Raw genomic sequence first — 21,051 nt, 5'->3', positions numbered from 1 at the left:
ACATCTAGAGTATCCAATGTAGCAAAGTAAATATATGACTATCAATATGGTATAGTTTCCACGATGTTTCTAATTAGCTTCCAATTTAATTGCAAAACTTCGTTCAATTCAGATTCCATGTGCACATTACTAACAAATTACTCTATTACAGAATCATACAGGAAAGTTGGAAATAATGTAGCATCAAATCACACTGCAGTAATACAAAAGTGTGCACAGATGTGCTTTCTTCAGCCTCATCTCACAGTTGCTCATCCCTCTAACTTCACAGAAACTCAGCAACACTGAATTCTAGGTATAATTAAGTTCATATTATTTCAGAACCACCAAAGATTAACTCCAGGAGCATCAAACAATGCATTTTAATTTTTTGTGGACCTCCTAATTTCCTATTCACTGAATCATGGCTACTCTGTGTATATTAGCTCAATAAAGTTGTAAAATTACATAATGTAGCTCTCTAACCAACTGACAGCCTGAAATTGTTCGTTCTTTTTATCATTTTAAACTCCTGGGATCACAGGGACTTGGGTTATAGCTTTTACATGGGTTCTGGGGATCCAAACCCCAATCATCAAACTTGGCACAGCAAGCCCTTTTACCCACTAAACCATTAACTGCTGTGCAATTAGAAATGACGCTAGTATAAAAAATGTATCACTAAATACCTAAATTATTTTAAGAATGAGGCAAAATAGAACCAAGGACAAATTCCTGATTCCTTTATTGTCTGAAAACATGTAATCACCATGTGGAATGGGATGTAAACAATCTTCTGATGGTTTTTGTTCTTCTTTCTTGAACTATAAATATCTGAACTGGTGTAAATCAGGGATGAAATACATGATTTACCTATTACTTATATTTACATCATGTGCTATGATTTACTGATTCACTTGAAAACATTCCTCAGAAAAATATTATAGTTGATGTGATGTGAAATAAAAAAGCTGTCAAAAGATTTGTTGGAGTACCAGTTATGCATTACAAAATCAGGTTTTTTTTTTTCATTTCTACGATGAAACCCACTTTCTAGGACTATTATGAGAACTAGGTAATTATCATTATAAGCATTATAAGCCAAGCGGTGGTGTCACAGGCCTTTAATACCAGCACTCAAGAGGCAGAGGCAGGTGGACTTCTGAGTTCAAGGCCAGCCTGGTCTACAAAGTGAGTTCCAGGACAGATATAGACATATATTGATATATATTGTACATATAATGCTTATATAACACATATAGACAATATACATGTTCTTGTATATGTATACACAAACATATCATATTTAAATTTAGAAATAATTATTTTTATTCTTCTGGTACAGCATGATTCATAACAATACATAATAAAGGTTCCAAATGACAAATAATAAATGACAAGAATGTCACTACAAAGAGAACTAAGTAGCTCTAAGCAGTATTTTACACAACCAAAGCAAGTTGCAACATTGTATTACGGTGATAACCAGGGCCATCTTACCTGAAGGAATCTCTTCACATCAGCAATTATGTCTCTGAAAACAAACTCGTCTTTCTGAATTTCAAACCACCCCAGCTTAGTGATTTTAGCAAGGACTTGAATAAGAGCTTGAATGACAAAGGGAGCCAGCTTAGGTTGCGATGCCACATAATTCAGAATGTAGTTTCCTATAAAGACAGTATCAGTGATCACTGAACTTCTGAGAAATGTAATGTGAATCTTGTGAAGAAAAGGCAGGCAATGACATGCTCTCTGATGAATGAGCTCATCCCTATCTTCAAAATATGTACTTACTATACAGTAGATTCTATAAAATCTATTTGAAAAACATGAACTTGTTCCTTTACATTCTGATAAATCTTGGGGTAACTTAAGTATAATATGATTGCCATTTTTCTATTTGTAGATGTCACATGCAAAACCTGATAGTCAAATGCAGAAAACTGCACCAAGCTGTTTAAGTGGCACAAAAAATACATAAGTAGTACAATATAATAAAACACAAGCACGCATAAGCCTCAGGTGTCTGCTAACCACTGGACTGCACTATCTGTTGTCCCCACACCCACGCTTATCTGGCACTATAATTTCCATCCTATCATCATGTTACAGGACCTCACAAACTACAACTTTCACAAGTCCAAGAAACCACACATCTTTTCCAGACAAAAGTGCACATTTGCTAAACTTCTCGGGTGTTTCTAAGTCACTTGATCTGCACAACTCTACCAAACATTTCTTAGAATTCTATCCAAAAAAATAAAACCTGTTTGAAAAAATTGTTCCAATAATATCCCTTGTCTCATAAGCCCCATGTGGCACTGTGTAGCAAGACACTTTTAGAAAGACATATATCTTGTTACAGAGGAACAAAGTAGGCCAAGATAGGTAGTGATGTTTCATTTGTATTTTAATAAATAAAGCTTGTCTGAAGATCAAAATGCAGAACAGTCACACTAGTCAGCCATACAGACTAGGCAGTGGTGGCACATACCTCATATCCAAGCAGCCATACTTGTTAGCAATATAGGCCTGGCAATTGTGGTTCACACCTTTAATCCCAGCACTAGAGAGGAATATAAGGCGGGATGAGACAGGAACTCGCTCTCTTTCGGTGTGAAATTTTTACAGAGGTAAGAGCTGTCTAGTGGCTTGGCTGCTTTGCTTCTTTGATCTTCAGGTTGAACCCCAATATCTGTCTCTGGGTTTTTATTATTTGTGCTACATTTTGGCACCCAACATTTGGTGTATGAATTCACAAAAAAGCCCTTTGCTTGTGGCTTTTTAGCCACCAGCACAGGCCAGAGATTCATGTAGGGCTCCCATTGTAGCTGCCTCAGATGGCTTCAGTCCCACCAAGTTAGGCTTTCTTTTCTTTTTTCCCCAAGCCTCTTGGGATTTTCCTGTTGTAGTCTCTCCGAAACAGTCTCCAGATGCCACCCAAACTCCAGAAGCATCTGGGCTAAAAACACCACAGGACTCATGCACCCTAGACTAGTCGGTTCTGCCTTCAGCCAAGTACCCCACCACAGGTGCTTTTTCCAAGCAATCCCCTGATCATTTTTCAGACAGCCAGCACTTTCTCCCTCTCTCTCCCCACCTTGGGCTGTGGGCTCTCCCTAAACCCCCTTCTCAGGCTGCTGCCAAACTAGGTAGCTGCCTTGAAATCCATTCAGGTTTTTACTGTTCCATGCAGCAGAAATAAGCACCACATCTTAATCAACATCGTTGGCAGATTTAATAAGACAACTGGGAATTCTTAAACAGAGGAATTAGTTAAAAGAGAGTATTTTTTCCGTGTCAGAAAATGGGAAAAATAATTACAATGGAGGGATTTGGGTCTCTCTATGATAATATGCTAGACAATTTGAAAATGAAAGAATAAAATGAGAGAATATCTAATTTAGATGGGGATTTATGTAATGTCAACTGTAAACATTATCAGTTTTATCATTTTTGTCTTATTACTAAAGTGTTGATTAATCTGAGTGCTAAGATACAGGCCTTAGAAAAACCCAATAAAACAGATCACAGAGATATTCATATACAGACAGAGGACTTTAATGGAGTACCAGTTTCAGTGCTGCAGTGTAAGAAGAGAGAGGAACAGACTAAGGTTTTAAAACAACCGTCCTTAATATATCCAGTAACCTTATAGGAACAGAGGCTCTGTTACAGCTAAGTGGACTCCTGTGCCAATGTTAGATTTAAGGAGATTCAAGGAAGCAATAGTCTCATATAGCATACATTCACCTTTTGTGAAGCAGGTGTTGAATTTGTGGTCAGTCTGTAATAGAATAATCCCTAAAGACTGGATAGAATTGGAAACAGGTGTTTTAGAGCCTGGTCCACAATTATAATGGAGTACCTGGTTCAGAGAAGGGGTTAAGATTATTGAAAAACATAGTAAAGCTAAAAGTATGAAAATCTCCCAAGATCAAATTCTTGGAGAAGATTATGATACTATAGAAAGGCAAGCTGTATATGATGACCACACCCTGGATTTATGCCACACAGCAGCTTTGAATGCTTGGAAGAGAATTGGAGAAATAAGAAAGAAAATTGAGTCATTTACAGAAGTTAAACAGGGCCCAAAGGAAGCCTTTACTGATTTTGTATAGATTGACTTCAGCAGTAAATAGAATCATACCAAATTCAGAAGCTAGACAAATAATAATTAAATCTCTGGCTTTTGAAAATACTAGTTCTCTACGGAAAAAGATAATTAGACTGTTAAAAGTAAGGTCAAAATCTTTGGAGGAATGGATCTGAGATACAATTAATATTGAATCTCAAGACCATGATGATACAAGGATAGGAAAGGTGATTTTCAGAGGTTTGAGGAAAAACCAAAATGTCAAGTGTTATAATTGTGGCAAACAAGGTCAGTTTAAAAAGGACTGTAGACAGGGTGTTCCTAGAACAATTTTTTTAAAAAGAATAATCCATTGAGAACACCCCTCCCTTCTGGATTATGAGGAAAATGTAGCAAAGGCAGACATATAACTAGCGATGCAGGTCAACAAAGAATATTCAAGGTAATCCTTTGTCATCAGAAAACTCCTTGAGGGATCTCTCACAGGCCCCTATGCCAATTCTGGTTCAGTCATTTCCTGCCATCATAGAGGAAACTCCTTCATGGAGCAATTAAAGAACCTAATGCCTATTGTAAGAAACCACACTGCTCTAAATAACAGAACAACTGTAGAGAGAACAAGAAATTCAGGAGAAACCATAAAGCAACCATTTTGACAAACTTCTAAAAGTGAACAAAGACCAAAATTAAAAATATGAATAAATGACGTTATCATTGAAGGTCTGTAGACACGGGTGCAGATGTAACAATAATTTCATCAGAATCTTGGCATCCAATTGGCCTCTTCAGGATGTAAATGTTCAGTGTTTAGGGATCAGAACTTTACCTCAGGTAAAGCAGAGAGTGAGAAGGGTCAAATGTACAGGGCCAGAAAGACAGAGATGAATATTAAAACCATATGTGGCTAACAGCAATGAATTTTTCTATTATAGCAATAGAATACTTAGATTAACATTCCTCCAATCTTGGAAACAAACCATAAATTAACATATGTTTCTGGAAAAAGTATTAGAATGTTTTATAAAGAACAGTTACTGTACGTTCAGGTTGTATAAGAACAAGGCACAACAGCTGCTGATCTCCCAAAGGCACCAAGAGCCCCATCTTTAACATGTTTGACAAATAAACCTGTATGGGTTGTGCAATGGCCTTTTACAACAGAAAAACTGCAGGCTTTAGAATAACTGGTATAGGAGCAACTACATAGCATATTGAAGAATCAACCAGCCCTTGGCATTCTCCTGTATTTGTTGTTAAAAAGAAATTTGGAAAATGGAGAATGGCGACAGATCTAAGAGCTGGTAATAAGTTGACTCAGCCAATGTGCTCTCCACAGTCTGGAATTCTTTGCCTTCTCTATTACCTAGAGGATGGCCTCTTAAAGTTTTGATTTAAAAGATTGTTTCATCACTATACCTTTACAAGAAAAGAACAGAAAAATTTGCCTTCACAGTGCCTATTTATAATAATTCTCAGACCACTAAAAGATATCAATGGAATGTCAAATAAACCCACCCTGTGCGAATATGTTGTAAGTCAGTCATTGAAAACTGGTATGTAAGCAACTTCCTGAATCTATAGTTTACCAATAGCCAGAGACAATTAGCTGTCTGATTAAAATGTACATAGTTTAGAAAAATGTCTTGGGATTACAAATTGCTCCTGAAAAAATACAAAGAGGACATTCTATTAATTATTTAGGTTATAAAACAATTTACAAAAATTAGAGCACAAAGGTGCAAACTAGGTGAGAACAACTGCAGACTCCTATGACCTCCAAAGACTGCTCGGAGACATCTTCCATCTGCGGTGGATTATTGCAGACTCATGACCTCCAAAGACTGCTCGGAGACATTTTCCATCTGTGGTGGATTATTGCAGACTCATGACCTCCAAAGACTGCTAGGAGACATTTTCCATCTGCGGTGGATTATTGCAGACTCATGACCTCCAAAGACTGCTCGGAGACATTTTCCATCTGTGGTGGATTACTGGGATAGGTCTTGATGACCTGATTAATTTAAACAACACCTTAGATGGTGACAAGGACCCAGGGAATTATCAGCTGAAGTTGAGAGAAAATTGTCTTTGATTGAAGAGAAACTACAGAAGGCACATGTGGATCGTGTAGATCCAAATCTTAACTGCATTCTGGTCATGCTATCCTCCAAACATTGCTCTACAGGAATTTTAATGCAGAGGGAAGATATTATCTTAGAATAGATCTTTTCAAAAAACTTATGTGAAAAAGGTCTCTGAGTTACTTTTAAAAGGCAAACTGAGACTTCATCAATTAGTAGAAATTATAGCACCATTTAATAATGATGAAATTAACAAATAACAGAAAGAAAGTGAACCTGCCAAAGAGCTTGTAGTAATTTTTTGGGCGAGATGAACAACTACTATCCCAAAAGCAAGAGAAATCAACTTATAAAGAGAACTGGATCCTTCCTCGCACTGTACCGGATGCACCAATAACTGGGGCCCCTACATTCTGATGCAAATAAAGCAGGAAAGGCAGGTTACAAATCGGAAAATTTAAGTAAAATGCTTCTAAACCCTTATGATTCTGTTCAAAAGTTAGAATTATATACTAATCTTATGGTATTAAGGGATTTTAAAGAACTTCTCAACATAGTTAACAATTTGCAATATGCAGAAAGAATTTGTTTTGAATATTGAAATGGCTGAATTTATACCAGATGATACAGAATTGACTATTATTTATTCGGTTACAAGATATAGTCAGGAATAGGCATCATCCCATATACATAACACAATATCATCCCATATGGATCTGCCAGGTCCTCTAGCTCAAGGTAATGAAGAAATCAATCAATTATTGATTGGAAATGTGCTGAAGGCCTCGGAACTTCATAAAAAAAAATCATGTCAATAGCAAATGGTAAAAAAAAAAAAAAAACTTTTCCATCATGTGGCAACAAGCCAAGGAAATGTCCTATTGTTCTTTATACAACGGAATACCACTACCTGCAAGAAGTAACCCAAAGGGTACTCAAAGGAATGAGATCTGGCAGATAGATATGTTGCATTTTGTATAAGTTGGAAAACTAAAATATGTATACCACACCACCGATACCTACTGAAGTTTTCAATAGGCAACTAGGCAACTGCTTTGAGTTCAGAAAAGGCTGATTCAGTAATGTAGTTCTTTTGCTATGATCTAATTTCTGTGAAACATCTACAAAAAAGTCACTTATGGGAAGCAGAAAGTATGTTAGGGGTTGGGGGCAGATACAGCTTCCAAAGGATCTTTCTAGGGGGATAAAAATATTCTAACTCCAAATGTTAGAGAATGTTCATATACACCCAAAAATTTACTAAAATGAAGCTTTTTACTAAAGGCTTGTAACAGAGTGATTCTGCCATGGTGACATTTTGCCAGCACTGAACTGTTTTTTATGATGTAATGTGTATATGCTTTGTTAAGATAAAAAGAAGAAAGAAGGGAAGAAAGGAAAGAGGGCTGATAGATAAAAGCAAGTACACCTAAACTACACATTTGTCTGAATATAAAAAGAATAGAATTCCAGTCCACTGAAACCACATAAGAGCAGGTACTGAGGGAGAAATAAGTTGGTATTATTAGAAGACCTTCTAACACAAGAAACTTGATGACATTGATAGAAATATAAGGTCACCTAAACAAAGATGGCTCTTCAGTGACAAGCTCATAAAGATAGTTCAGAACTAAGCTGGGCAAATGGTATCTGACTGATAATCAACAGAAAGCTATTGCTAATTATACTAGTTGCTGTGGAAACTCCTTCAGCCAATAGCCTTTAAGATACAGAAAATACAGAAATAGTTCTTAAGATAAAGTAAAATAAAACAAAGCCTTTATAAGTCTGTCCAAAAGTCAAAATTACATGCTATTCTCATGGTACTAAGGGATTTTAAAGAACCTCAATATAGTTACTGATTTGCAATATTCAAGAAAGAGTTGCTTTGCATATTAAAACCACTAAATTTATACCAGATGATACAAAATTGACTTCATTATTTATTTAGGTTCAAGACATAATAGGCTTTGTTCCATATAGATAATACAAATCATCAAATCCCATATGGGTCTGCCAGGCCCTCTAGCACAAGGTAATGCAGAAATTAATCAATTACTGATTGAAAATGTGCTAAAGGCTTCAAAATTTCATAAAAAAATCATGTCAATAGCAAAGGTTTAAAAAAAGGAGTTTTCTATTGCATGACAACAAGCTAAGGAGATTATAAGATGCCCTACTTGTTCTTAATATAATCAAACACTGCTACCTGCAGGAAGTAACCCAAAGGGTATTCAAAGGAATGAAATCTGGTAGATGGATGTGTTCCACTTTGAAGATTTTGGAAAATTAAAGTATGCACACTAAACCACTGACACCTATTTAGGTTTTCAATGGGCTTTGAGTTCAGAAAAGGCTGGTTCAGTAATCATGCATTTATTAGAAATTATAGCGATCATGGGTATACCTGCACAAATAAATACAGACAGTGGTCCAGCATATGTGCCTAAGAAAATGAAACATTTTTTTGCTTATTGTAATATAAAGCATATTACAGGTATGCCACACAATCCTACAGGTCAGACAGTTATAGAAAGATCAAATCAAACTACAAAGGATATGTTAAACAAACAAAAAGGGGTGGAAAATACCACCATAAATAGATTACATAATGCTTTATTAGTCTTGATTTTCTTAATGCTAATGAGAGAGAACAACAGCAGCAGAGAGACACTGGACAATAAAAATGCAAAAACAAAAAACCCTTCTCAATTAAGCCAGCCAGTATATTTCAAGGATGTGTTTACCTCAGAATGGAAACCAGGAGATGTGCTACTTTGGGGAAGAGGTTTCACTCTTGTTTCCACAGAAGAAGAAAAGCTATGGATATCATCAAAATTAATAAAGATTCTGTTTGAAAAAGAGACTCCTCTTGATAAAGAGAAATGACAGCTCATCCACAGAGATGACAATCCTACAGGTAGTAAGGAAATCTCATAAGGATTGGGGCAAGGTTCTGTTCTTGCCTTTGCAGGATACACCCAATTTCAGAAAGTCGAGAGACCTTGGCCATCTAGATGCCTAAAGAAGAAGAGATAGCTATCCAGAAAGATTCACCAAGCAAAGAGAAATCTGACTTATGGTACCCATATCCTCTGGAGAGTAAAATTTCACTACCTAAACATACATATCTCCCTACTTCTCAGTATAATGATAGTCACAACCCACTTCAAAATCAAATCTGGCTTTGGAGCTAGACAGTGGCTATCCTTCTCTAAAGCCAAGCATGTTGTTAAAAGAAAAATTCAGAGCTTCTGTCTCATATCAGGAGCCACCTGGTATGGGAGAGAAGGAAAGAAATTTAGAGAAACTTTTACTTCTCCCCATACCTACTTTGTTTCTATGGTACCTTTTGTTAAATATATGTCTATATGAATGCTTATGTTTTTCACAACAATAAATTTTCATGCAGTAATATTTAAAGTTTTCAGGAAGAAGATGGGGCCCCACAACAACGATTCTACCTGGTTGATATAAAGTCATGATGCTGATAGCACCACTTTAAGATCAGTTTTGGGTTACAAACTGCTCGAGATGATGCCAACCTCGCTAGCTGAGATAGTGACCTTCTTACAACGTTCTGGTCAGAACTTCAAATAAAAACTTCAAAAAAAAAAAAAAAACCTAACAGACTACTCAAAGACTATCTAAAATTGCACCAGACAGTAATCTTGAAACTTAATCATTTTAGTTTTTACAGGATCCCATAGAAATAACATTGCACCCATGACAGCTAAAAGTAATTCTAAAACACATGTCCCCTCTTCCAACAAAGTTTGCCTCAGGGTCACGGACATCTATTAGGAACTGGTTATAAGTGGTACAGGGTTGGGCTGGAAATTAAGTAGGTTCAGGGATCTCTTTAAAAAAGGGGGGAGGATTAAATGGGATAATAGGTAAATTAGTGTAAGCTTACTCACACTAATAATAATAGGAGTAATAGTGAGAATACTTGTGAACTATTATCTATAGACAATATACACTGGTATAGATTCTTGTATATTGATACAAATTCAAATTATCTTTGATATATTGAATATGCTCATATTTCTGTGTACAATATTTGTGCACATCTGAAGTTATTTTATCATATTGTATGTATGCATGTTTCTATCTCTGCTTAAGATATTTACATATTGATGCAATTCTAGGATATATTCATCATATTGCATTATACATTTCTACCTCTGATCAAGACACTTATAAATTGCTTACATTTTGAGGTCATTGTCCTCATTTGCTGCACATTTGTTTAAAGATTGTTTAATATCATAATATGAAGGTCTAGTCTTTAAGCTATATAGGTATTAAGAATTATAGGTCAATAGTCATCCATTTTTGTCATACTTATGGTTAACTAATGAGGTTCTTTAGATGCACAGAGATTGTATTCTGCATAGATAGGTAATCTTCAACTACTTCAAAGAACTACACAATATGGCATTTAATAACTTAGAATTCTGTTGATGTGAGACACAATTGCTCCTGGCAGCACCTATCTATTCCCAAGAGAATGTTGGGCACCGAAGACACTCCACTTGGAGCTTGTTTTCTTCTTGGCAAAACTGGCCTCTGGGCAAAGAAATGCCCCTGCCTCGACCCCTGACGAAATGCATGGTGTCCAGACTGGACAAACAAAGACTGCCAAATCTTGCCAAGACAGAATAAGACAGTTTTGAAAATTTTCCTGCCTTTGGAAATGGTCTGTCATGCTAGGCCTTAGCCAAAGTTGATTGTCCTATCACTGTAAATAAGACTTTGGATGACTGTCCAGGTAGGTGATTGTCATTTTTTGCACCTTTTGGAAGTTGCTTGATTGAACTTCCTGTTCTTAGGTCTTTGATAGAGTTAAAAAACTAGATAGTTGTAGTTAGTTTCCTCTCATGACTTAGCCATTTCTAATAAGACTTAGACTCTTTTGGATAGGATAACTATTTTTTTTAATTTATTTATTAATTAAAGATTTCTGTCTCTTCCCCCCCCTACCGCCTCCCATTTCCCTCCCCCTCCCCCAATTCGGTCCCCCCCCTCATCAGCCCGAAGAGCAATCAGGGTTCCCTGCCCTGTGGGAAGTCCAAGGAACCTCCACCTCCATCCAGGTCTCATAAGGTGAGCATCCAAACTGCCTAGGCTTCCACAAAGCCAGTACGTGCAGTAGGATCAGAAACCCATTGCCATTGTTCTTGAGTTCTCAGTAGTCCTCATTGTCCGCTATATTCAGAGAGTCGGGTTTTATCCCAGGCTTTTTCAGCCCCAGGCCAGCTGGCCTTGGTGAATTCCCATTAGGACATCCCCATTGTCTCAGTGTGTAGGTGCACCCTTTGCGGTCCTGAGTTCCTTGCTCATGCTCTCTCTCCTTCTCCTGATTTGGACCTTGAGATTTCTGTCCGGTGCTCCAATGTGGGTCTCTGTCTCTGTCTCCTTTCAACGCCTGATGAAGGTTAATATTCAGGAGGATGCCTATATGTTTGTCTTTAGATTCACCTTCTTATTTAGCTTCTCTAGGATAGCGAATTATAAGCTCAATGTCCTTTATTTATGGCTAGAAACCAAATATGAGTGAGTACATCCCATGTTCCTCTTTTTGGGTCTGGCTTACCTCACTCAGGATAGTGTTTTCTATTTCCATCCATTTGTATGCAAAATTCAAGAAGTCCCTTGTTTTTCACTGCTGAGTAATACTCTAATATGTATATATTCCATACTTTCTTCATCCATTCTTCCATTGAAGGGCATCTAGGTTGTTTCCAGGTTCTGGCTATTACAAACAATGCTGCTATGAACATAGTTGAGCATATACTTTTGTTGTATGATAAGGCCTCTCTTGGGTATATTCCCAAGAGTGGTATTGCTGGGTCCAGGGGTAAGTTGATCCCGAATTTCCTGAGAAACCGCCACACTGCTTTCCAAAGTGGTTGCACAAGTTTGCATTCCCACCAGCAATGGATGAGTGTATCCCTTTCTCCACAACTTCTCCAGCAAAGGCTATCATTGACTTTTTTTTATTTTAGCCATTCTGACAGGTGTAAGATGGTATCTTAAAGTTGTCTTCATTTGCATTTCCCTGATCGCTAAGGAAGTTGAGCATGACCTTAAGTGTCTTTTGGCCATTTGAACTTCTGTTGAGAATTCTCTGTTCAGCTCAGTGCCCCATTTTATAATTGGGTTGATCAGTCTTTTACGGTCTAGTTTCTTGAGATCTTTATATATTTTGGAGATCAGACCTTTGTCAGTTGCGGGGTTGGTGAAGAGCTTCTCCCAGTCAGTGGGTTGCCTTTGTGTCTTAGCGACAGTGTCCTTTGCTTTACAGAAGCTTCTCAGTCTCAGGAGGTCCCATTTATTCAATGAGGTCCTTAATGTCTGTGCTGCTGGGGTTATACGTAGGAAGTGGTCTCCTGTGCCCATGTGCTGTAGGGTACTTCCCACTTTCTCTTCTATCAGGTTCAGTGTGTTCAGCCTGATATTGAGGTCTTTAATCCATTTGGACTTGAGTTTTGTGCATGGTGATATATATGGATCTATTTTCATTCTTCTACAGATTGACATCCAGTTTTGCAAGCACCATTTGTTGAAGATGCTTTCTTTTTTCCATTGTATATTTTAGCTCCTTTATCGAAAATCAGGTGTTCATAGGTTTGTGGGTTAATGTCAGGGTTTTCTATTCGATTCCATTGGTCAACTTCTGTTTTTATATCAATACCAAGCTGTTTTCAATACTGTAGCTCTGTAGTAGAGTTTGAAGTCAGGGATGGTAATGCCTCCAGACAATCCTTTGTTGTATAAGATTGTTTTGGCTATCCTGGGTTTTTTGTTTTTCCATATAAAGTTGATTATTGTCTTCTCCAGATCTGAGAAGAATTTTGATGGGGATTGCATTGAATCTATAGATTGCTTTTGGTAAAATTGCCATTTTTACTATGTTGATCCTCCCAATCCAGGAGCAAGGGAGATCCTTCCATTTTCTGGATAGGATAACTATTGAAACATTTAGCATATGCTTCTTGCTTAATGTTCATGCTGGTTGTTATTCTAATTTTTATATCTGATATTTGTTTTTACTCTATGTAGTTTTGTATTAGGCTTAGAACTCTCTTATTTAGACAAAGGGGGGGGGCTGTGAGAACTCCTTCAGCTAATAGCCTTTAAGATACTGGCCCACTTAGGGCGTGGTCTCATATACTATATTTGCAGACAAAAAGCATCTTGGCTGCTGGATTCAGTTCCAATTCCCAGAGCATGCAGAGGACTGCAGATCCCTACTCTTTCTGTGAGTTTACCCCTAATAATAAACCTTTATTATACTCCATTCTGGGCTAGTGTAGAAATCTTTTGTACTACAACAGCTAGTAATGGTAGAAAATAGTGTGGTGGGCAAAGAACCTGGCAATGGTGTTTATGAGGAAATAATGATGTTACCAGAAGTGGATCATCCAAGACTGAGGATTTATATTGATCTGAAAAAGCAATGTGACTGGTCAGGCCATTCTACACATTTTTCATTTTAACTCACATGTCTGTTATTATACATGCCTATTAGACATATCATATCATGACAAAAATTCTAAATCTACTGACAGAAACAAGAACTCTTGAGTCAAACTAAAGAAACTAAAAGAAAACTCACCATTTCTTACATGAAATTTTCTTGTACATGTCCACTTTCTTTTCTCCCCAAATTTCATTCATCACATTTTTTTTTAAAAAAGAGTCACTGGATTTTTTTGTATGTGTGTGTGAGACTTTTTGTATGTACATGAGAGAGACAGGGCCAAGTGTCCAGGCTGGCCTTGAACTTGCTATGTAGTCAAGGATGAACTAAATTTCTGATTCTCATGCCTCTCTACCTTCTAAGTCCTGGGATGACAGCCTTGCACCACCATGCCCAGTCTGTGCAGTGATAGTGACTGAACATGGAGCCTACACGTTAGGCAGGAACTCTACCAACTAAACTACATCAAGTCCAGCAAACCATCAAAAGTTGAAAATGTACTTATTACATCAAACTACAAACATTATAGTGTAGCAACACAGTATACAGTATCAACTGTTTACCCTTGTCTACCCTTGTAACAAAATCTACAGCTTATTGCCACTGTCTAGTATCACAAGAGTGTGATACTTTATATCACCAACATAAGATCAAAATCCATATTCTTGAGTATCGTTTACATAGAATCAAAGTATTATTAAAAAATCAGAAGTCAAATCACTGTAAATGATACCTGCACTCCTTACTCTTAAAAAATTCTATTTTCACAATATAAGTCATATATATAATCTAAATACTTGTAACTATTAAAGAAATATGTATAGTAATTACTAAGTACAGTTGGACAATTTTTTTTGTCTACTTGACTGATTTGGAATCACCTCAGACTGGTGAAACACACCTCTGGATGTGTCCATAACAGGGTTTCCAGAGAGATTAACCAAGGTGGGAAGAACTACCATGAATATCACCAACTTCATCCTATGGACCTGAGACATTAACAGAATAAAAGGGGTGGGAGGAGAAAGCCAGGTGAGTGCTGGCATTATTCTTCTGCCCCCTCCTCATCCACAAAGAAATAAAGAGCACCAGCCTTTGTCACAGCCCCGACTGCCAACTATATCAAAGTACATGGGGCCAAACAAACATGAAATGAAGACTCTGAAACCATGAATCAAATTAAGCCACCCTCCTTTAAACCATCCTCTCATGTTTGTGATCACAGAAACACAACAGTAAATAATACAATAATCTTTCAAAGCAAAAGCACCAGATCCAGATGAGTCAACTAGTGGACAGTACCAGACACTTAGGAAATACCTATCAATAAAAATAAGTTGAGAGCACAGCAAACATCCGGGAGGTGGTGGCACATGCCTTTAATCCTGGCACTTGGGAGGCAGAAGTGGGCAGGTCTCTGAGGTGGAGCCCAGCCTGATCTGCAGAATGCGTTTCAGGACAGCCAAAGCTACACAGAGAAACCCTGTCTCAAAAAACAGAAATATAAACAAAAAAGAAAGAAGTAGAAAGAAACCTACCCAACTCATTTCAGTTCAAAATTATCTTTTATTTATTTTAAAATATTGCACATCCAGGAATGCATCCCAGGTCTTCATGCATGCTAGGTGAGCATCCCATCCCTAACTACAAGCCCTGTCCCCCAAATTATATTAATGTCCAAACTGAAAATATTTCAAGAACACAAACCTAGAAACCAAACATCTCTCAGGAACAGAGCTGTAAAAACTCTCAGCATTTCAGCAAATGGAATCCAATGATGTATAAAGAACTAAAGAGCAGGACAAAGAAGGAATTATCTTGGGTATGCAAGGCTGGCTCAACATATAAAATCATCAACAGCATACAGAATGAAAACCACATGATAATATCAACTTATATAAAAAAGCATTTAACAAATGTAATATCCATTTATGATTTTAAAAAAAACAAACCTCAAGCAAGAGCTGGGCAGTGACAGTGCACACCTTTAATCCCAGCACTCAGAGATGGCAGATCTCTGAGTTTGAGGCCAGCCTGGTCTACAGAGCAAGTTCAAGGATAGCCATGCAACAAGGAGAAACCCTATCTCAGAAGAAAAAAGAACAAGAAAAACCTCAACCAAGAATGAAGAGAAACTCTCTCAACTTGATCCGGAATACTCCTAGAAAATAAAAACTACAATGAGGTCATGTTTAGTGAGATATTAAAAACAGCCTCCCACTGAGATCAGGAACAGAGCAAGAGGTCTTCTCTCCATCACCTCAGGTTTCCTTTGTGTGCTCTGTCCCCGCCCCACCCCCAAACAGGATAACCTTAAACTCACAATTTCACCAAGGCTGGCCTTAAATGTGGGAACCTCCTACCCCAGTCTCCCATGTGCTAGGATTACAAGCCACCATGTACATCTGCTTATGGGTGTCAAGAGTAACTTCCCTTACAATTTTTCAAAACTTAGAAACAACTATCACTTAGGTACATTCAGACAATAAAGAATTATTAATCATAACTAAAGAGAAATGAGATTATTGAGTAGTCAAGAGAAGACATGGAAGAATCTTAAGCAAACATTACTATTTTAAATGAAAGAAGGAACTTTGAGAGAGCTACACACTATATGATTCTCCCAACACGCTAATCTGGAAGGAAAACAATGGAGGTTATTCAAAGCCCGGAGATGAGGTAAGGAGGGAAGAGCTGGCAGAGCACAGGGTTTTTAGGATAGTGCACTTACTTCATACACTGTTACAGTAGCGACACATGCCATTGTATGTTGCCCAAATCTAAAGAATATACAATCCTGATGTTGGTAGCAGGAGAGGCTATCCATGAGGGGAGTAGGGGGTATAAGAGCACTCTACAGCTTCTGTTCAGTTTTTCTAAGAGAAGTGCTCTAAAAAAAATTAAGTCTATTTAAAATATGTCCTAAGTCTCATGACTCATGCTTACACTATTTGAATCACTGTTTTTATGATGCTCTCTTACATGTACAACTTTCTAGAGACTGAAGAACCTTCTGAAGACTGTTAGGAAATGAGGAAAACTACATCACTATGATTCTAACCAGTGAATTTTTAACTTGAAGATTCATAACACATCAGTATTTTCATTTTTCTAATACAGAAATATAAACAATATTGAGACTAAAGAACAGAAATGAGACAATAATCTGTTTCTATTACAAAGATAAAGTAATCTCGTACCCGAATTACTAGGTTTGTCCATATGAAATGCAAACTTACACATATATAAAAATGTAAGGTGTATTACTCCCGAAACATACGAATAACTACTCAATGTTATTCTTACTGCAAGTAGGAATCAGCTATTGGTTTTAAGTGTATCCCAACCAACTCTGGCCTAGCAACCTGAGCAGTATTACAGAGCTGGTTTCCTTCTGGGCATTCAGTTGCCTATCAAGTAACAGCAGGAACTCTATGCAGATTTAGGGGATTTAAATGACAACTCTATTTCCCAGTCATGTAAGCCTAAGCCAGTCAGAACCCATCAATAATTTACTAATTTGTAAAACTAGGATAATTCATTAATTTATTTGGAGGATAAAACATGACGGTGAAAATCTTAACAAATACCATGTACACAATATAATTATTAAATTAACAACATCTTATAATTATATATTGCCTTATCTTTCACGTCATCATCAATGCATGAATAAGGCTTAATTACCAATCTTAAAATAATAAAACTTAGTTACAATACTAATAAAAAGCTCAGCAAATTTAAAAGGAAATTTTTACTTTTAAAATATAATTTGTTAAAAACATTAATGAATCACTTACTGATGTCTATCCTCTGTTCCACAGGTAAAGGACTGATTCGGGTAACAAGTTTTGAAAGACATGTTGCTGCAAGGAGCTGAGCATAGGGTGTCTGTAAAGAACAGTAATTTTTATTATCATCACAAAAATAGAACAGTCAAAAAATAAGAAATTTTTCTAAGCAAAAACAGTAATTTGTCAAGTTCTCCAAAGTTGTACATGTATGACAAATAAGACCCATGAATACAGTCTCTCATAACACGTCATCAGCTGAAGGAGGTGCAGAGTCAGTTCAACAGCACCAAGTAAATGGAAAATAAATATCTGAACAGGCTTAAACCAAACACTCTTACCATGGCCTAGCAGTTCTGCGCACTCTGCGCTCGTTATACCACCAAACACACCTGCACCCACACTTCCGAAGGCTACGCCCAAAACAGTTTTTCAGTGCTTCCCCCGCCATGATTTCTCTGTTCCTTCTGATTTATTTCTGACTGTGGCTGGCCATGAACTTTCACTTTTGTTTAAAGATTTGCGTTTTTAATTTGTGTTTATGCATGTGTGCTCACATGAGTTTATGCACACTACATGTGTGCAGGTGTTCTCGGAAACCTGGAATGAAGTTAGAGGCCACTGTGAAGCACCTGATGGGAGAGTTGTGAACTGACTCTGGATCCTCAAGAAGGAAAGCAAGTGCTCGTAACCACTGATCATCTCTCCAACCTCACCACCAGTTTCTGAACATACCACAGTGTATTCAAACTATAAAGTCATGTTTATCCTCAAAATTCAGTTCATATATTCATTCTACTCCCAAAAATTTCTTACCAAATTGTACTTTTTCTCTAGATTACAAGGTGGAGAAAAAAAATCCATAAACAATACTATTTTCGTGTAACCTGTAAGCTAAAGATGGTTTTCACAGTTTTAACCACTGAAAACAACTTTTTTTTTTTCGAGGCAGGGTTTCTCTGTGGTTTTGGAGCCTGTCCTGGAACTAGCTCTTGTAGACCAGGCTGGTCTCGAACTCACAGAGATCCGCCTGCCTCTGCCTCCCGAGTGCTGGGATTAAAGGCGTGCGCCACCACCGCCCGGCTGAAAACAACTTTAAACAGTATTTTGTAACATGTGAAAAGCAGGTGCAATCTCAACTTCAGGATGATGAAGTTTATGACGCACAAAGCCTTGCCCGGTGTTTACCTGCTGTCCAAGGCTTACTGCATGGGTAATGGCAGATCCTAGCAGCTAAAACTGACCCGCTTTACGCTCAAACCCGGCTGCTTGCTGCTCATGTGCCACAGACTGTAGTGATGCGACTCCAGTCTCCAGAGTGTCACAGGGACTGAGCCAACACAAGCCATACCTTTCATCGTATCAATATATGGCCATCATGTCAAGAAGAAAATGCCTAAATGTCAAGGCATAGTGTTCAATTAGTAGCAGATCAGTGAGTTTTCCCTAATGGTGCTACAGCTACCTGTGGTAAAAGAATTATATGTCAACGATTTCAAACTAAGCAGGCATAACAAGAGTTCAACTTAAGAAAGTCAGTAGTCTTTCTGAAATTTAAAACAGACTATGTCAGAACAGCAGTTTCTTTTTTAAAAAGACGTAAAAAATGAAATCAAAGTTAAGTTTACAAGTAGCAGCTGGGCAGTGGTGTACACCTTTAATCCCAGCACACAGGAGGCAAAGGCAGGTAGATCTCTGTGAGTTCTAGGCCAGCCCAGAATACAGAATGAGTTCCAGAACAGCCAGGGCTACACAGAGAAACCCTCTTCCCCTCCCACCTCAAAGAAAGTTTACAAGTAGCTCATTATTTAGGTCAAGTAAAGGAGTTCCTTCCTAATGATGAGTTAGTCACCATTATTTTACTGTAGCGGCTGAAGTTAGTATAGAGAAAATAAACTTCACTAGCCTTTCAGTGAGAACAAATGCTCAGAGGCGGACACTAAAGCAACACGAGAAGCCAGTTTAGAGGCAAGGCTAATAAACTGCAAAGATGATCATTAGCTTTCAGTGAATGGGTTGAGGTTACTAATAACTGTTCATGCTATTAATGCTACTGACACTTGCCATCTACTTATTCTAGAAGTCAAGTAAGAATGGGAAGCAATTAAAGAACTGTTTCTTTTTACGAAGAATCTGTGGAACTACAGACAGAATATTTTCAAAGGAGCTGAGAAAGCATTAATTAAATATAAACCTTAGGTAGAATCTGCTATACACGTGTGACAACTGTACATGAAGCAGAAAAGGGCTGGTCAAAAGCTTGTAAATAATTATAATAGTAATAACTTTGAAGTCTGTATCATTCACTTTATTATAGGCATTTATTCTCGAGTGGATATCTAAATCGCCACTAACTTAATGAACCAGGAGTCCTCATTTACTTTTGTGAGCTCATCTTCCACTGTGGAGATTTCTGCCAGATCAAGATGCTGAATACCCTGACTTGCCCCCAACAAGGCAGACTAATAGCTTGTCAGAGATAAATTGGATTTTTTTTCTTTTTTTAAGCTCAGGTCTGACAGTGAACGTTTACGGATAAAGCAAAGCCACTATTTTTCACTATTAAATGGCTTTACAAATTAGTTCATACAACAAACTTGTTCTCTCAATGAGAACAACCTAGTGCCTAATGTGCAGGATATAGCACTTATACAGAAGATGGCAAGATGAATGTGACTCAAGTTACTAGGAAACAATTAACATTGTGTGAGTCACAAGGACCACCAGGCCACTTCACACAGCCCGACACCGAGAGAAGCTAAAATACATAGTGAACGCGCCACTCCCAACACGTTTTCTCATCTCCAACTACAGTCCCAGTAGCAATGTTTATACTGATGCAAGTATAATGACAATTTCCATATTAGAAAATCCATTTTGCTGTGCAACTGAAGACCTTCTACCTAATTTTTAATTGGAAACTATTAATCTGCAGCACAATGATAGGCAAAATGGCATATATCAAGAGGATAAGACACAGAAATGCCTTCTAAGTGAAAGTATGCATAATGCAGATGAGATGCCAAAGCACTGGTATAATGTTTGGCAGCATCTAAGTTTGTGAAGATATTTTCAAAGGTATAAAATCTTAGCCAGCATGACAGGATACACCTTGAATACCAGCACTTTAAAAGCAAAAGCAGGTAGATCTCTGTGAATTCAAGGCCTGCCTGGTTTACAGAGGGAGTTCCAAGTCAGCCAAGGTTCAGCCAAGGTTCTCATATAGTGAGATCCCATTGAGAAAAAAAAATGCATCATTTCATTATAAGTCTGCATGAAATATGAACATCTGCCATCAAGTCCAATAACAGGGAACACAAACTTTAAACTCCAATTAATTCCAAATATTTTATCAGCCAACCTGTATGACATAAAAAACTACATTTGGTGATTATATTTTGAATTCTACCAACAAAATTTTGAGGATTTGTTTTCTCTATTATTATAATTATGAAATGCCAATTTTGACTCACAAAGCCTAAAATAATACATGGCCCTTTATGGAAAGTTTGTCACCTTTTCTGTAAAACGTAAGTCTCTTTCTGTGGTATTTTCCATATCATTTCATACCTCTTTATTTATAGATCTGTGCCTCTCTAACTAAACAGTGAACTA

General features: G+C 37.4%; 1 protein-coding gene across 5 annotated transcripts in view; it reads right to left on the bottom strand.

Moving 5' to 3' along the window:
- Window positions 1-21,051, bottom strand: part of Ranbp17 (RAN binding protein 17) — a 335,330-nt gene that overhangs the window by 300,125 nt on the left and 14,154 nt on the right. For all 5 annotated transcript variants that reach the window (XM_075941352.1, XM_075941353.1, XM_075941350.1 and 2 more), the window contains exons 3-4: window positions 17,446-17,536; window positions 1,480-1,646 (exon numbers count right to left, since the gene is read on the bottom strand). In XM_075941352.1, the coding sequence (XP_075797467.1) occupies window positions 1,480-1,646; window positions 17,446-17,536 (258 nt within the window). The remainder of the gene's footprint in view (window positions 1-1,479; window positions 1,647-17,445; window positions 17,537-21,051) is intronic.

This window comes from Microtus pennsylvanicus, chromosome 11 (genome assembly GCF_037038515.1).
Source record: "Microtus pennsylvanicus isolate mMicPen1 chromosome 11, mMicPen1.hap1, whole genome shotgun sequence".
NCBI classification, from domain to species: Eukaryota; Metazoa; Chordata; class Mammalia; order Rodentia; family Cricetidae; genus Microtus; species Microtus pennsylvanicus.
The sequence above is the reverse complement of the archived record's forward strand: the minus strand, read 5'-3'. Positions and strand labels throughout refer to the sequence as shown.